This window comes from Nicotiana tomentosiformis, chromosome 6, assembly GCF_000390325.3.
Source record: "Nicotiana tomentosiformis chromosome 6, ASM39032v3, whole genome shotgun sequence".
In the NCBI taxonomy this organism is placed as follows: Eukaryota; Viridiplantae; Streptophyta; class Magnoliopsida; order Solanales; family Solanaceae; genus Nicotiana; species Nicotiana tomentosiformis.
Window position 1 is genome coordinate 137,694,907 of NC_090817.1, and position 15,038 is coordinate 137,709,944.

Genomic DNA, 15,038 nt, shown 5'->3' on the forward strand with positions numbered 1-15,038 from the left:
GATAGTTTCTGTTTTCATTAATGTGTTAATGAGGGTTCTGTTTCGATGAAATTTAATACTAAAAATTTGGTAAGGTTTGCTACTTAAAACTTTAGTTTCATATGTTTGCTTGCATTAAACATGAATTTCACGTTGATATTTTCTTATTCTGACTTAAAAGGTTGATCTCCAAAAGCTTGCTCTTGCTGTTGTTTGTTTTAATCTTTTCTATAATGCACATGTGAGGCCCATTATCATTTTTTTGTGCTGATTAGTGTAGTTAAATAGCTTTTTTTTGGTGTAAAGGAAAAGCAAAGCAGCTTTAACTTTGAGAAGGATACTGGAATACTATTGATTTATCTTTGTGAATTTTACTTGTTAATTGCTCTATATTTCTCTACACATCCTAAAGCTTCTACACTTTTGTTTCTTTATGTTTTTAAGCTATGGATAATGTTGTGTTCTTACAACGCTTGATACGGTTTAGACACTTTAGGCACGATTAATAATAAATCATCGTGATCATGGGTACGGTTCCTGTGTCATGATCACGATCCATAAATTTAAATTCGGGTGTGCATTTCATGTGACCCGAACGTAACTTCTCATAGTAATAAAAATAAATATGTCGTAAACCGCGGGTGCATTTCATGTGGTGCGGTTTGTAATGTGTACCTAAACGACAAGTTTATGACATCGTGACTTGTTCCAGAAATAATTTCATAAATATTAAATGCGGTTCATAAGTAAAAAATGCACAATAGGTTTCAAACATGCAATAAATCAGATAATTAGGCCAATTATTAATAGATGAGCGACCGTGCTAAAACCACGAAACTCGGGAGTGCCTCACACCTTCTCCCTGGTTAATAGAATTCCTTACCCGGTCTTCTGATTTTGCGGACTTTAAAACAGAGTTAAAGTTTCCTCGATTTGGGATTTAAAATAAACCGGTGAATTGGGACACCATAAATTATTCCAAGTGGCGACTCTGAATAAATAAATAATCCCATTTTGATTAATGTCACTTTAATTGGAAAAACTCCCTTATCCCGCTCCCCCCTTCGGGAAAAAGGAGGCGTGACAAAATTTATCGGGTTCCGAGGTGCGGGCTCGGGGGTCGACTTTTGGACTGATTTTTAAATTTTGATAAAGATTGAGGCTTTATGATCCAGAATAGTCCCTTATGAGTTTTATTTGTGCTTTGAAGTTATTTTGATTGGATTTGAGCCGCTCGGAGGTCATTTCACCCGAGAAGTTCTTTTTAGAGTATTCGGTCTGTCATCTTTGAGGTAAGTATCTTGCCTAACATCGTGTGGGGGAACTACCCCTTAGGACTTGAGTCTTCTATTCTAATTGTAGTTCGTGTACGCGAGGTGACGAGTACGTGCCCGGACTTTTTGTGGAAAATTGGCCTTTTAGGGACTCTTAGGTCCTTGTATTCACTGAATATGCAGTTGTTTTCATTATGATTACATTTCTAAATTTCTAGTTTTGCTTCTACCTGCTTTAATTGGAATTTATTGCTTCATGATCCACTCTCGTTGTTCATTTGATTCATATGTGCCTCAACTGAAGTTGTTAACTCTTCTATTGCCGTGTTGTCTTTTCCCTAACTGCTTATCTTTATCTGAAATTATAATTATCTTTTCTGTAATTGTTCATCCTTAATTGAGGCAAATGATTATCCTTATACTGCTTATCCTTAATTGGAGTTGTTGTATCTCTCACTTAATTGCCCAACCTTAAAACAAGTTAGATATCCTATATTTAAGTTGACTTGTCCTTATTTGAAATTATTCGTCTTGTGTTAGCTCCCTCGTTGTCGAACTGTACATTGTGGACCGTTGTTACATGATATTTCCTTTCTTGTTGAGCTGTTCTTATTATGACTAGCGTTCTCTATTGTGGCTACTCCTTGTGAATTAGTTCCTTTGTTTCCTTGAATTATGGAATTTCTGAGTTGACGTATTTGTCGTATCCTTGTATTATTGTCATTGTTGTTGTTGTTGTACTTATTGTGGTGATGCACGAGGTTTCTGCCGTGCGGTTATTGTTATTGTGATGCACGAGATTTTTGCCGTGCGGTTGTGGTTATTGTGACACACGAGGTTTCTGCCGTGCAGTTGTTGTTATGGGATTGTATGAGGTTTCTGTCGTGCCATTGTTCCTATTGATATTTGCACATGTGTCATGACAAGGCGAGATATAAATATGTGTGGGTTGCGCATGTGGCGAGACAAGGTGGGAACATTGTTATGCATGTGTGGCGAGACAAGGCGGGCACTTACTTTATTATTGCGCACGTAGTGAGACAAGGTGGGTTGTATCAGGGATTGATTTGTGATGATTTGCGATGGCCTGGGGGTATTCTTGTTGTGGATATTGTGTAGTGCTACACTTAACTGTGTGAGCTTTATCTTGTGAAAGATGTGAGAAAATATTCTACGTGTTGTCCGTTCTTTTATTTTTTCTTATGCTTATTTGCTGGTATGGACTATGTTAGGACACTTGCACAAGCATACACGTAGTTAAGCACTCTTATCGGATAAAAGGTGTTCTTGATATTGTTGAGTATAGATGCTCATCCTTGTTTACTTGCCTTCTATGTGAGAATGACTCTATTAGCACGTGAGTCGTCAGTGCGGTTATGAGGTGTTATGAGGGCACAGGATGCCAAGTGTTAGGGTTCAGGTATTGAGACTCGTGAGTTGTGATTTGTCCGAGGTTCGGTACCTCGTGGAGTTTGTTGACTAAAACCTGATGTAAAAGCGGTTGTAGTTGTTGAGTTATTACTTGTCCCTGCTGTATTTGTGATTCCGGATTTAGGTTGTGTTCCATTCACTTTTCTGTGTCATTTTTATGGTATTCCATTGATACTTGTTATTTCCTTTCTTATTGCCATTTCTGTATTGTGAGCCATATTGCATAGTCTTTATGTAGATGTCATATTTCTGTTGTTCATATACTTATACTTGTTCAGTTTATTAGACCAGTGGATGTCTTGATTGTTCCTTGTCACTACTCCACCGAGGTTAGTCGTGATACTTACTGGGCACCGCTATGGTGTGCTCATTAAATACTTCTGCACATTTTTGTGCAGATCCAGGTATTTGTTCGTTAGTAGCTGTGCGGGTCGTTGCTGTGGAGACTCAAGGTAAACCTGCTGCTGCGTTCGCAGGCTTCGGAGTCACCTTCAAGTTTTCGTTTTGCAATGTTTATTCTTATTTCTGGATAGTTGTATTTAGAAGTTTTCTAGCAAACACTCTGTAGAGCTTATGACTTGTACTACCGATTTGGGGAATTGTAAATTTTAAGAGAATTCTATTTCAAATTGGCATATATTATTTAAATAATGTTGTTGTTTCAATTAATGTTAGGCTTACCTAGTCTCTAAGAATAGGTGCCAGCACGATACCCAAACGGAGGGGAAATTAGGTCATGACATATATGCAAAAATATCACATGCAATTTGGATTTTGAGGAATCTGAGGATCTTTGAGAAAAGGGCTCGAGACTGGAATACTATTGCACGTGAGGTAGCATACATATGCAACATTAGAGCTACTACTGGCATTCAGATATTAGTACATAGTTATATTTTTGTTTGAGTGTATAGAGTTTCATACTAAATAGGAGATAGAGTTGTAATGAGATAGCTAGCTGTGTAAGCGATGCTATGGCTTTGTACAGTTTTATCGGTGATTAATATAAAAGTGATTAATTACCAAAAAAAAAGTGTATTTGAGTATCAAATTGCAAAGATAAATATGTAAAGATTCAAAACTGCATTAGTTAAATTGATAAAGATTTTAAATGTTTATTTGAGAGACAGTAATTAATTTTATTTTTAAATTTTGTTTACTAAAATGTAATTAATGAAATAAAAAGAGAAGGTTTAAATAAAAGCTGAATCGTTTGATGAATATAAATTTTTTATTGGAGTATTTTTCCCGTGTAAATTTTAATTGTTTGCCTCAACTTCAACTTATAAGGAGAAGTTCTACTTCCTACCATCAGCGGGAAAAAGAAGCCTTTGTTAACATGCAAAATCACTGAATTTTTCTCGAAAATTTGACCAAACACAATAACTCTTTAAAATAAATATTTTTATCTTTTTTCTTTTGAAAAAATAAGCCACTTTAATTTCACAAAAGTTTGCCAACCACAAATGTGTCAATTTTCCAGCATTTTGTAATACATTGATACTTCTGGGAAATGAAAAGATTCAAAACAATAGCCTAGGGAGTAGGGATGAGGAGCTGTAAAAGTCTATATAAAATTCGGAAGTTGGAAACAATTTTAATTAATGTTCATATTTTGACTCCCGAAAAGAGCTTGATGTGTAATGGCCACTATTATATAATATGATAGCCATTTATTTTGTCGAATAATTAGTGACATTATTATTATTCATATCAGTTTGTACAATTTTGTCGTAAAATTTAAAAGAAGTTGAGATTGCATGCTAAGATAAAAATTGGTAGATTATTAAGATTTAGCTTAGACCAATTAAACTAAAATGGAAAGAATCATACAACATTAGAGAGGGCAAAATTTGTTATACGATATACGTATAAGATGCCTATTAAATTCCAATTAGGGCTTCTCGGGATTTTTTAATTCCCCTTATAGATTATTTTAGCTCTTGCTACGGCTGCTTCCCTTCTTCCCAAGATAACCTGTTTTATTAAAGTATGGTTATTTAGCTAATGATTGAAAGTTTCATAAGTAAAAATGCATTTAAACTGAAGCCTAACGAATTTTAATTGAAGAAACATGATAGTGAGGATTCAGGTAGACGACCCAACTTGTTTGAGACTAAGTCGTTTTTTGTGTGAAAATTTCTGTATTGAAACATTTTCTAGTATTTCTTATACTCCCTCCGTTCTAATTGTGGTGGTATTTGATTTGGCACGAAATTTAATAAAGAAATGAAGATTTTTGAAATTTTTGGTGAAAATAAGTTATAAATATTTGTATAGCTGTAAATTATTTTATTAAGGGTAAAGTATGATTTTTAAAATTAAATTATTTTTAAATGAGGAAGTATGACATTCTTTTTTAGACAGATTAAAAAGGAAAGTATGAGAAATAAATTGAGACAAAGAGGGAATAGGTTAAACCATTTTTCATTTTTACCTGTTGATCTCACTATAACTTTGAAAGTTGAATATTACCGAAAGTATTAGAAGATATATATGGGGAGAATTCATTAGTTTAATTATTATAAAAATGAAAATTTTATTCAGATGTAATATAGTATGTTATCCGCTTCTGGGAAAAGAACTAGAGGAAAGAAAGCGTACAACTGTATATTACACTAGAAATAAGTATTATTTTGAAAAAGAACCTTACCTTTTAAAGTAAAGACAATTATGTAAATCTCGAAAGGAGGCGATCGAAAACGTGAACATACCGATTCATTCTCGTGACCGTTCTAAAACCGGGGGTAGTCAACCAGTCATCTGTGTATATATATATATATTGAGCTAAAACCATGTCTTAATTAATAATGTTCTCATTTCTTAGTTGCTTTAACGTGCTTTATTATTGGTGGTGGCTGGCCGGTGAGTATGGGTTGGGCTATTGCATTGCACGGTGGCGCTGGTGATATTCCCCGTGATCTTCCGCCGGAGCTCCGTCAACCCAGAGAAGCCTGCCTCCACCGTTGTTTACAGATCGGCATTGATGCTCTTAATTCTCACAAATCACCTTTGGATGTTGTTGAACTTGTGGTATTTATATCATGTTTCTGTTTATTATCTTATTCTTTGTAGCGTATGATCTACTTTGTTTTTGTTGTTATTGTGTTAGAACAGACTAATGATGGGTTAGAATTCCACTGATGTAGTATATATGTAGTGAAACTGACATCATAGATCTGTACGAAATGAGTAAAGGGTAAGCTTTGGGTGCTTTTCAATTTGAGTTATTCAAGGAAATCGTTTCGAAACAATTTCTAATTGAGTCTGTTTAAACTTTCAAAAAGGCTTAAACGAAAGATGGCCAAGATTGCTCCTTGGTCGTTTGTGATTATTACCTCAAACCTTAAAAGGACATACTTATCAGCTTATGTCATGTCAAAATAGCAAGACGTGCACTAAAAAAATATGGTTTGGGTAATGCTTTTTTCTTTGATTAGTAAAATAATTCGCCGTCTGTGGGGATCGAACCCACGACCACGTGGTTAAAAGCCACGCGCTCTACCACTGAGCTAAGAAGGCTTGTTGTATAAATACATGTATTTAAACCATTAGCTGCTACAAAGATAGCTGTCATTAGAAGCGGAGCTATAGTCGGTAGAACTCAATAGCTTTGGTCAAATTATGTATTTGTATTAAGAAAATTCACATATTATGTATACATTTTCTATCCAGAACCAGTAAGTAAAAAATAATTATAGTCCGGAACCCATAAATTTAAAATACTGGATCCACATCAGGTTGTCATCGTTATGTTGCACGAGTGTATTTATGGATAATTACCTATGATTATCATTTATGTGACATCTTTTATCTCAATATATAAAAGTTAAACTCTTCAGAAACTTGTAATTATGGAACTCGGTCTAAGGCCCTCGGAAACTTCAGGTTTTTGTATACTCTTGGTAAACAATAGTGATAAAAGAGAATTGAACTTGAATCAAACAGGTGCGTGAACTGGAAAATGACCCACACTTCAATGCTGGTAGAGGTTCGGTTTTAACCAGCAATGGCACGGTAGAAATGGAAGCTTGTATCATGGATGGAAGTACAAAGAAATGTGGAGCTGTTTCTGGCCTCACTACAGTTGTTAATGCTGTATCTCTAGCTAGGCTAGTAATGGAGAAAACTCCACATGTATATCTTGCATTTGAAGGAGCAGAAGCATTTGCTAGGGAGAAGGTTTGTTAAAACTTGTGATTAAACATTTTTCTCAAGAGTAACTTGACTAATATTAATTCCAGTAATTGAACTCTTCTCAGAGTATAACCACCTGGTTGTATCATGTTAAGTATGCTTGGTTAACTCTGGTGATTTTGTTATCTAGGGAGTTGAAACTGTAGATTCAAACCATTTTATCACTCCGCAAAATATTGAGAGATTGAAACAAGCAAAAGCAGCTAACAGAGTTCAGGTACTTTTATCCCAGCTCAGTCATTTTATTCTCTTGGCTGCAATGTAGCATATTTGTGCTTGTTTACCACCTACTGTTTGGTTGCTATTTTTCGCTTCTTCGGTTTTCTTAATAACTTTTTGTTGGTACTATTTGTTGCCACTATTTTTTTCAACTTTTCTTTAGCGTCGATGGTCTATCGGAAACATGCTCTCTGCCCTCCTAAGATGGAGGTAAGGTCTGCGTAGACACTACCCTCCGCAAACTCCACTTGTGGAAACTCAATGGGTTTGTTGCTGTTGTTGTTGTTCTATTGATTAAGATTGTTTAATGGATCATATCATGGTAAAGATGAACAAATAACTGCCTATGCAAGTCGAAGTAATTCATTTCTTGCTAACTTGGCAACACCACAAAGTTCATGTGTACTTGTTCCTCCTCTTCTTGCCTTTGAACCGGGGCGGATTTAGGAGGGCGGAAGGGGTTTACGCGAAACTCCTTCGCCGAAGGCAAAATTTATTTTTTTACCTATATATATATATTATGTTTTGAATCCCCTTGACATAGCCCAAAAGCATATTTTAGTGGCCAAGGAGATTTAAAGTTTATTGGTTCAATTCCCACTAGCTACAATCTTTTTTAACTTTTTTTTCTTTTTTGAATCTCCTTAGCGGAACATCTGTAAATTCTGCCTCCGCCACTGCCTTTGAATATTTGATGGTGTTTCCCTAATCACTCAAAATTACTTCTCGCTTTGCCTCTAGCAATTCTTCCTTTTTCTCTCGTTGTTTTGACGTTGGTCTCTTTATGTACGAGTAATTAGCAGCCTCAGGATGTGATGATTAAGATTTATGCTTATAAATTTTACAGGTAGATTATACACAACCTGCGCCAGTAGTTGATGTAACTCCAGTTCCAAATGGGGATAGCCAGATAGGAACAGTTGGATGTGTTGCTGTTGACAGTTATGGAAATTTAGCAGCAGCTACTTCTACTGGAGGACTAGTCAACAAGATGGTTGGTAGAATTGGAGATACTCCCCTTGTTGGTGCAGGAACATATGCAAATAAACTATGTGCAGTATCTTGTACAGGCAAAGGCGAAGCTATTATCCGCGCAACTGTAGCAAGAGATGTTGCTGCTCTAATGGAATACAAAGGGCTAACTCTAAAGGAGGCAACAGATTATGTTATAAAAGAATCTACACCAGAAGGTACTACTGGTTTGATTGCTGTGTCTGTTGCAGGGGAAGTTGTCACACCATTTAATACTACTGGCATGTTTAGAGCTTGTGCTACTCAAGATGGTAATAGAGAAGTAGCAATTTGGTAACTTTTGTTTTTTGTTGTATTTCCTTTGCTTTGTAACAACATTGAGATGAGGAGTTTGTGTGTTTCCTCAAAGTTTAGACATTCAAGATGTTCCCTCCTATTCACTACTCCAAATTCAAAAAGTATCATTCTTTTTGGAACGAAATTGAAAAAATTCTATACCAATTTGGGCTATGATCGTCCCATGAATACGTCGAAGAAGTTTTAGAAAATGAAGCATTGCATATGATATTATCCAAACTAGAGCTTTGCTCTAAGCATATTATTTTATCGAAATTAACATAAGATGACAACTTTACCCTCATCATTTTGGTTACAAATCAAGCAAAGACATAAAGACAATATAAGTATAAAAGAAAAGGAAAGGCTTAAAGAGCAGGAGTCAGCTTGGCTAGTAGGTACAATTTGCAAGATCAGTCGTACCTTCAATATAATAAGTAGGTCCAATTTGTTGGCCGGCAATATATGGATATTATTATTTAGTCCCCATTATTGTAACCAAGATATCAAAGACTGGGACAAAATCAATACTAATTCTTTGCTCTTAAAATACAAGACAACCCAGGTAGTTTTTTATCAGAATCATGGCAGAGGAACTAAAGAAGCTCCCCGATCTTCCTATAGAATCACCATCATCTCCATTACCCATTCTTGGTTAGCTTCTGTAGCTCTCCTCCTTGTTATAATTTTATATTATGTGTATGTCCAACTTAGAATTATTTAATATTTCAATATAAAGTCCTTGAGAAGATTAGTACCTGTCTAGGTGATCAGTTATCTCTAGCGGAGGCTGATCTAGGGCGAATTTTATAGATTAAGTCGAACTTATTGTTTTTTACTCTAATTATGTATAAATATAAAAAAAGCAGATATAACTCATATTGAATTGATTTACTCTAGATCCTAGATTTGTTTGTATCTATAGCCTCATATTCTATTTGGCGGAACTTCTAATATAAGTCTTTTTTATTTTGTGTTTAACTAATTAATTTGAAAGGTCCAAATTTTTAAAAAAATATTTCTAATTGTATTTTTTTCAAAAGCGTTTTTTGGAAGAAACTATTTTTTTTTGCTTTTACTCAAAAATACTTTTTTTCTCTTAAAATTTTGATCAAACACCTTAACTTTGAAAAAGCATTTTTGGCAAAAAATAATAAAAAATTGGCCAAACATACTACATATTATTTTGTAGTACTAGTATTTAAATTGTGATAACGAAGAAAGTTTTGTATCAGATTGGAGTAACCCACCACCACAAGCTGGGAAAATGTCATGGCCAGAGTTGGTAGGTGTGACAGCAGAGGAAGCAGAAAAGAAGATAAAGGAGGAAAAACCAGAGCTGAACATACATATAATTCCACCTAATTCTATGGTGACTATGGATTACCGTTTAGAACGGGTCCGTATTTTTGTAGACGCATCTGGAAAAGTTGCCCAAGAGCCTCGACTTGGCTAATCATCTTTCCAAAAATCACTTGTCAACAATGAGAATCAAATGCCTTTTCTGGTTTTCTCTTTGAATTAATGCTGTACTACTGTGTCTATGTGTATGTTTATGTCTATCTCATCTGGTTTCTCCTTAGATTATGAATAAAGGTTGGCAAATAAGCTATCATGTCAATAGGTTCTTGTTTATAAAGTAAAAGCTTCCTTCCGTAATATGTCGCAGTAGTGCTGTGGGCTGTCAGGAGGGGAGCCAGTTCGATCGAACCCAATAGTTTTTGTTCAAACATTGTAATTACATTGAGAAATTCAATAAATATATAGTACAAGTTATTAATTTAGAACTCAATAACTTAAAAAGATTATAATCTCAATGGGTTCAAATCCTAACTCCGCCTCTGACTGTAAGACATTAAAATATCAATTTTTATAAATAACGACGATGTCCGAATTAACTTGCACGGACCTTGACATCAATTTCAATCATGTACCTTCTATTTTGGACAAGCATAAATATTGAATAATTCTGCCCCAAAGTTTAAATAAATGAAAAGAAGTGGAAATAACATCAGGTAGCCACTTTTAAGCATGTTGTTTAAAATATATTTAAAGTTTACGATGTATTTAAATGTTAGTCAATTTCGTTCAAATTTCAGGACACAACGTCCTATAGTTTAAACCTCAAAATTCAAACTTCATAACATCGTGTCCTAAAGTTCGAAAATTGTGTCCTGAAGTTCGATTCTTATGTCCTGAATTTTAAATTAGTGGTTCAGAAATTCAGGTCACTTAGTCCTGAATTTCAAATTAGCAGCTCAAAAATTCAGGACACTAAGTCCTGAATTTATAAATTCAGGATACTTAGTCCTGAAATTTGGGTGAATTGGCTAATCTTTAAATACATCATAAACTTTAGATATATTTTAAATAACGGACTTAAAAGTGACTATTTTAAATAGCGGGCTTAAAAGTGACTATTGCTTAACTTCGCCCGAAAAAGAAATCACCACGCCCATGAATGCAATAGTAGAGCTTTTATGCACAGGAGAAGTCCCTTCGTTCTTCCTGGTCTCTTCTGTCATGATTTGTTCTCTCTACGCTCTCAAATAAATAATTTTATTACGCATCATAGGCATGTTGAATTAATTACGATTATGATGTTAAGAAGTAACAAGTAATTTTATAGTGAGTACTAGGGGTGTGCATAAGTCGGGTTGGTTCGGATTTTTCAATTATCAAATCAAATTAATTATGTCGGGTTATTAAATCTAAAGATCAAACCAAACCAATAAAAGTCTGATTTTTTAATCTCGATTTTTTTCGAATTTTTTGAGTTTTCGGATTTTTTTCGTTTTTTCTCCATAAAGTCTTTGTAGCATCAAATATAGAATTTGTGCTTCAATTTTTTCTTTAATCCAAGTAAGACAGAATTATATAAGGTATTTTTCAAGAAAATAACATAAAATATGAGATGAGTCATGGCATTATACAAAAATATTCAATAAATAAAGATAATAAAATTGCATAAAATAAATTTTATTAATAAGCCATAATGAAAAATGAACATAATCTAAAATTACTAAGTTGATAAAGTATGACTAATTAGTACTATTATTTACATGATTAAACACTTAAAAAATAAGTTATACATTTTATCTAAACCATGAAAAAACTAAAAAATAGATAGCCAATACTATTGTCATTTCTAGTACAATTAAATGGAATGTCTTTTGTTAGCAATTAGCATTAGTATTAATTTGATTTTGGTTTGGGATTTATTTGAGTTACTAATATTTATGGACTATAAAATTTATTGGAGCATTAAAAAATTATAAGTCCAAGTTTGAAATAATACGTTAAAAGATAAAACTATGAAAATATTTTAGAAATATTTATAGACTACGCTACAATAAATATTTTTATGTATTAAATATATTAAAAACTTATATACATGTAATGCCGGGTTGGTTTGGTTTTCGATTTGACTTTTTTAGTTAAAACCAAATCAAATCAATTATGGTCGGGTTTTCTCCAACACCAAACCAAATCAAACTGAATCATAATCAAATTTTTTTCTCGATTTAATTCGAATTATCGATTTGATGCGATTTGTGTTTCTTTTTGCCATAGTGAGTACACAGAAAAGGTAAAAGTTAGAGCATTTTGAATAACAGGACAAACGCTATTGATTAGTACACATATGATATGGTAACATCTTAACCTTCTTTAAGGGTACGTTTTGGAAGGCCAACTTATAATGCATTCGGGGATAATTGGATGTACTTACATAATTTAGACCGTTTATCTGAAATTAGAAGTTAGATAAACTCTTCAATTAGTTATCAAGTAGACGTAATTAAAGGGAAATCATTACACTCTTCAATTCTCAAGTGGCAAAATATTGATAGTAATTATATCATGCAATGTCACGCCCCGAACTCGGGGAGCGCGACCGACGCTCAACTGAGATACCTCGGTCAAGCATGCCTGCTAGATGCCTTCTACCCAACCTTTCATATTAACAATATAAGAATCAGTCGCCAGAAATATACATGAGAGGAGTCAAGTGCTCCTATTCTTTTCCATTAATCAAGGAGATTCATTTACGACTTACACAATATTATATGTTTATAGATATGATGAAAAATATGTTTGCCACATACCAACACTTCTAGTTCATTACCCAACATCAAATACCACACACAACCTGTCTACGGAGCCTCTAAGTACAACAGAAAAGAAGAATGGAAGTGTCGGCAACAAGGCCACGACTATACCTCAAAACACAAAGTACAACATCAAGTAACATCAGGCCCGGAATAGAGTAGGGCTCACCAAAATCTACTGAATAGGGAGTACCTCCTAACGAGGACCAAAGATACCCGCTGCTAAACTACTTGCATCCATTGAAGATGCAAATAAAAAGGGACGTTAGTACATATGGAATAGTACTAGTATGTAAAGCTAGCTGTCCTCTTACGGACTGGAACGCCAATACCAGAAGGGGAAACACCATGGAGCAACAAGTAACAATCACTGATATCCTAATGCCAAGTTAAAACATAACAATTTTCAAAATACGAAGAATATTATATATTTTTGGTTGGGAAATCATTAGCACCAATATGCCACTATTCTCAATACCAAAAACACCGTACTTTTAGCACGAAGTCCGATCACAACCCGATCGGCTAGGCCGTCTCATCCGAGACATCAACCGCAATCATGATTTCAATTACAATTTCTAGTACAATGACCATCATGTGTGCGACATGGCGTCCGATCACGATCCGACCGGCTAAGTCGTCTCACCACAGTGCCGTGTTGATCGATATCACCCTATTCTAACAATAATCTCATCCAAAATAAGGGAATAATATCATCAAATTAATCTCATCCCAATTAAGGGGAATAATTTCATCATATCAATATGGGGATTCACCCCTTAATCACTCCTACACCGGCACGTGTAGTTTCGGGTTTAGGTTGTTACCTACCCTTCCTCGGCGACTAACGATGCTTCCAATTTTTTTTTGATTTGCATACAAAGGAAACATCAATACAAATGCATTTACTTCATAACATTTCATACCGTATATAGCCTCATTGGTACTTTCAATCACTTACAACATCATTATTTTATTGGCTCTCTTGGCCATATATATAATTCATCTTTCTTGGCACAATGGCTGTATTTCATATTCCATACTTTTATTTCTTTACTTTCATGGATCATCATCATAAATATCAACATATAGAATATTCCGGAAATCACAACTTTAGGTTCTTTAGTAATGAAGACTTTAAACACAATGGATTTCTTTCCAAAAAATTGAGTAAAATAATTGGCAATCGAAGCACAAGTTAAAATCATAAACGAGTAACACATCATTTATTCTTGAAATACTTTGTATGTATGGAAATACATACAAAGCATAGCATTAATTGAAACAACCACATTTAGGCACAGCTTAAGCACATAAGCTTTTAGGCAAATCTATTTTCTATGTCAATTTGGAACAATTGAATCAAGGCTCATTTCTTAACCTTTCTCATATCATTTCATTTCATTGGTACTATTAGCCACAAGTATAACTTTCATTATCGGCACGGTGGTCACACTTTATATCTCCAACCCACTTCTTTTACTTTCAAGCATCCTTATAGATTTTCAACAACAAGACATTTCAAATCAAGACTTTAGGTACACATATGAGCAATAGGAGTTTTAGACGCATGGAGTATTCTTTCCAAGTTATGCATAATTGTAACGATCCGACCGGTTGTTTTGAGAGTAGTAGCCTTGAATCCCTATTTATTACTCCATCTACTTCATTTTGTGATTATGTAACTTGCAAGAAGGATTTGTTTTTAGTTTCGGAGTCAAATAGTACACATAGTCCATGAAATAAAAGTTTAAGTCATAGGAATCGACCGTGGTTCGAACTGTGTGAAGACGACTTTGGAATGGAATTTCGACAATTCCAATAGCTCCGTTGAGTGATTTTGTTCTTAGGAGTGTATTCGGATGTTGAATTGAAGGTCCGTATGTTATTTTAGCGTCAATTGGCGAAAGTGGAAAAATGGGATAATTTTTGAAAAGTTTGACCGGGAGTGGACTTTTGATATCGGGGTCGGATTCTAATTTCAGAAGTTGGCATAGGTCCATAATGTCAATTATGACCTGTGTGCAAAATTTGAGATCAATCGGACTTGATTTGATAGGTTTCGACATCGAATGTAGAAGTTTGAAGTTTTAAAGTTTATTAGGCTTGAGTCGATGCGTAATTTGTGTTTTTAGCATTGTTTGATGTGATTTAAAGGCTCGACTAAGTCCGTATGATGTTCTAAGACTTGTTGGTATATTTGTTTGAGATCCCGAAGGCCTCGAGTGAGTTTCGGATGGTTCACAGATCAAATTTGGACTTAAGGAAAAAGCTGGGATTTTCTGCCTTCTGGTACAATCGCACCTGCGGAACTATCCTCGCAGATGCGCAACTGCAGGTGCGGTTGGCAAGGCGTAGAAGCGGATTTGGGGCTTGGCCTGAGGCTGTGTCACAGGTACGTAAAAGCTTTTGCGTCTGCGAGCCCGCAGGTGTGAGCAAGGCTCCGCAGATACGGAGTGAAGGAGGGGCAGCTAGGGTCGCAGAAGCGAAGAAGCGACCGCAAAAGCGGACCTCTTGTCCA

The 15,038-nt window shown here is 34.9% G+C and overlaps 2 protein-coding genes and 1 non-coding gene across 3 annotated transcripts; 2 read left to right on the top strand and 1 right to left on the bottom strand.

The window, feature by feature from the left end:
- Positions 1-5,473: 5,473 nt before the first annotated feature.
- On the top strand, positions 5,474-8,620 carry LOC104121386 (isoaspartyl peptidase/L-asparaginase-like). The gene is made up of 4 exons (XM_009633371.4): positions 5,474-5,717; positions 6,633-6,866; positions 7,012-7,098; positions 7,948-8,620. The coding sequence occupies exons 1-4, from the start codon at positions 5,556-5,558 to the stop codon at positions 8,407-8,409; spliced, it is 945 nt and encodes a 314-aa protein (XP_009631666.1). The 5' UTR covers positions 5,474-5,555; the 3' UTR covers positions 8,410-8,620.
- TRNAK-UUU (transfer RNA lysine (anticodon UUU)) lies at positions 6,135-6,206 on the bottom strand. The gene has a single exon. It is a non-coding gene; the product is annotated as a tRNA-Lys (tRNA).
- A 276-nt stretch (positions 8,621-8,896) lies between the features above and the next one.
- On the top strand, positions 8,897-10,029 carry LOC104121385 (subtilisin inhibitor-like). The gene is made up of 2 exons (XM_009633370.4): positions 8,897-9,062; positions 9,644-10,029. The coding sequence occupies exons 1-2, from the start codon at positions 8,993-8,995 to the stop codon at positions 9,862-9,864; spliced, it is 291 nt and encodes a 96-aa protein (XP_009631665.1). The 5' UTR covers positions 8,897-8,992; the 3' UTR covers positions 9,865-10,029.
- The last annotated feature ends 5,009 nt before the right edge of the window (positions 10,030-15,038 follow it).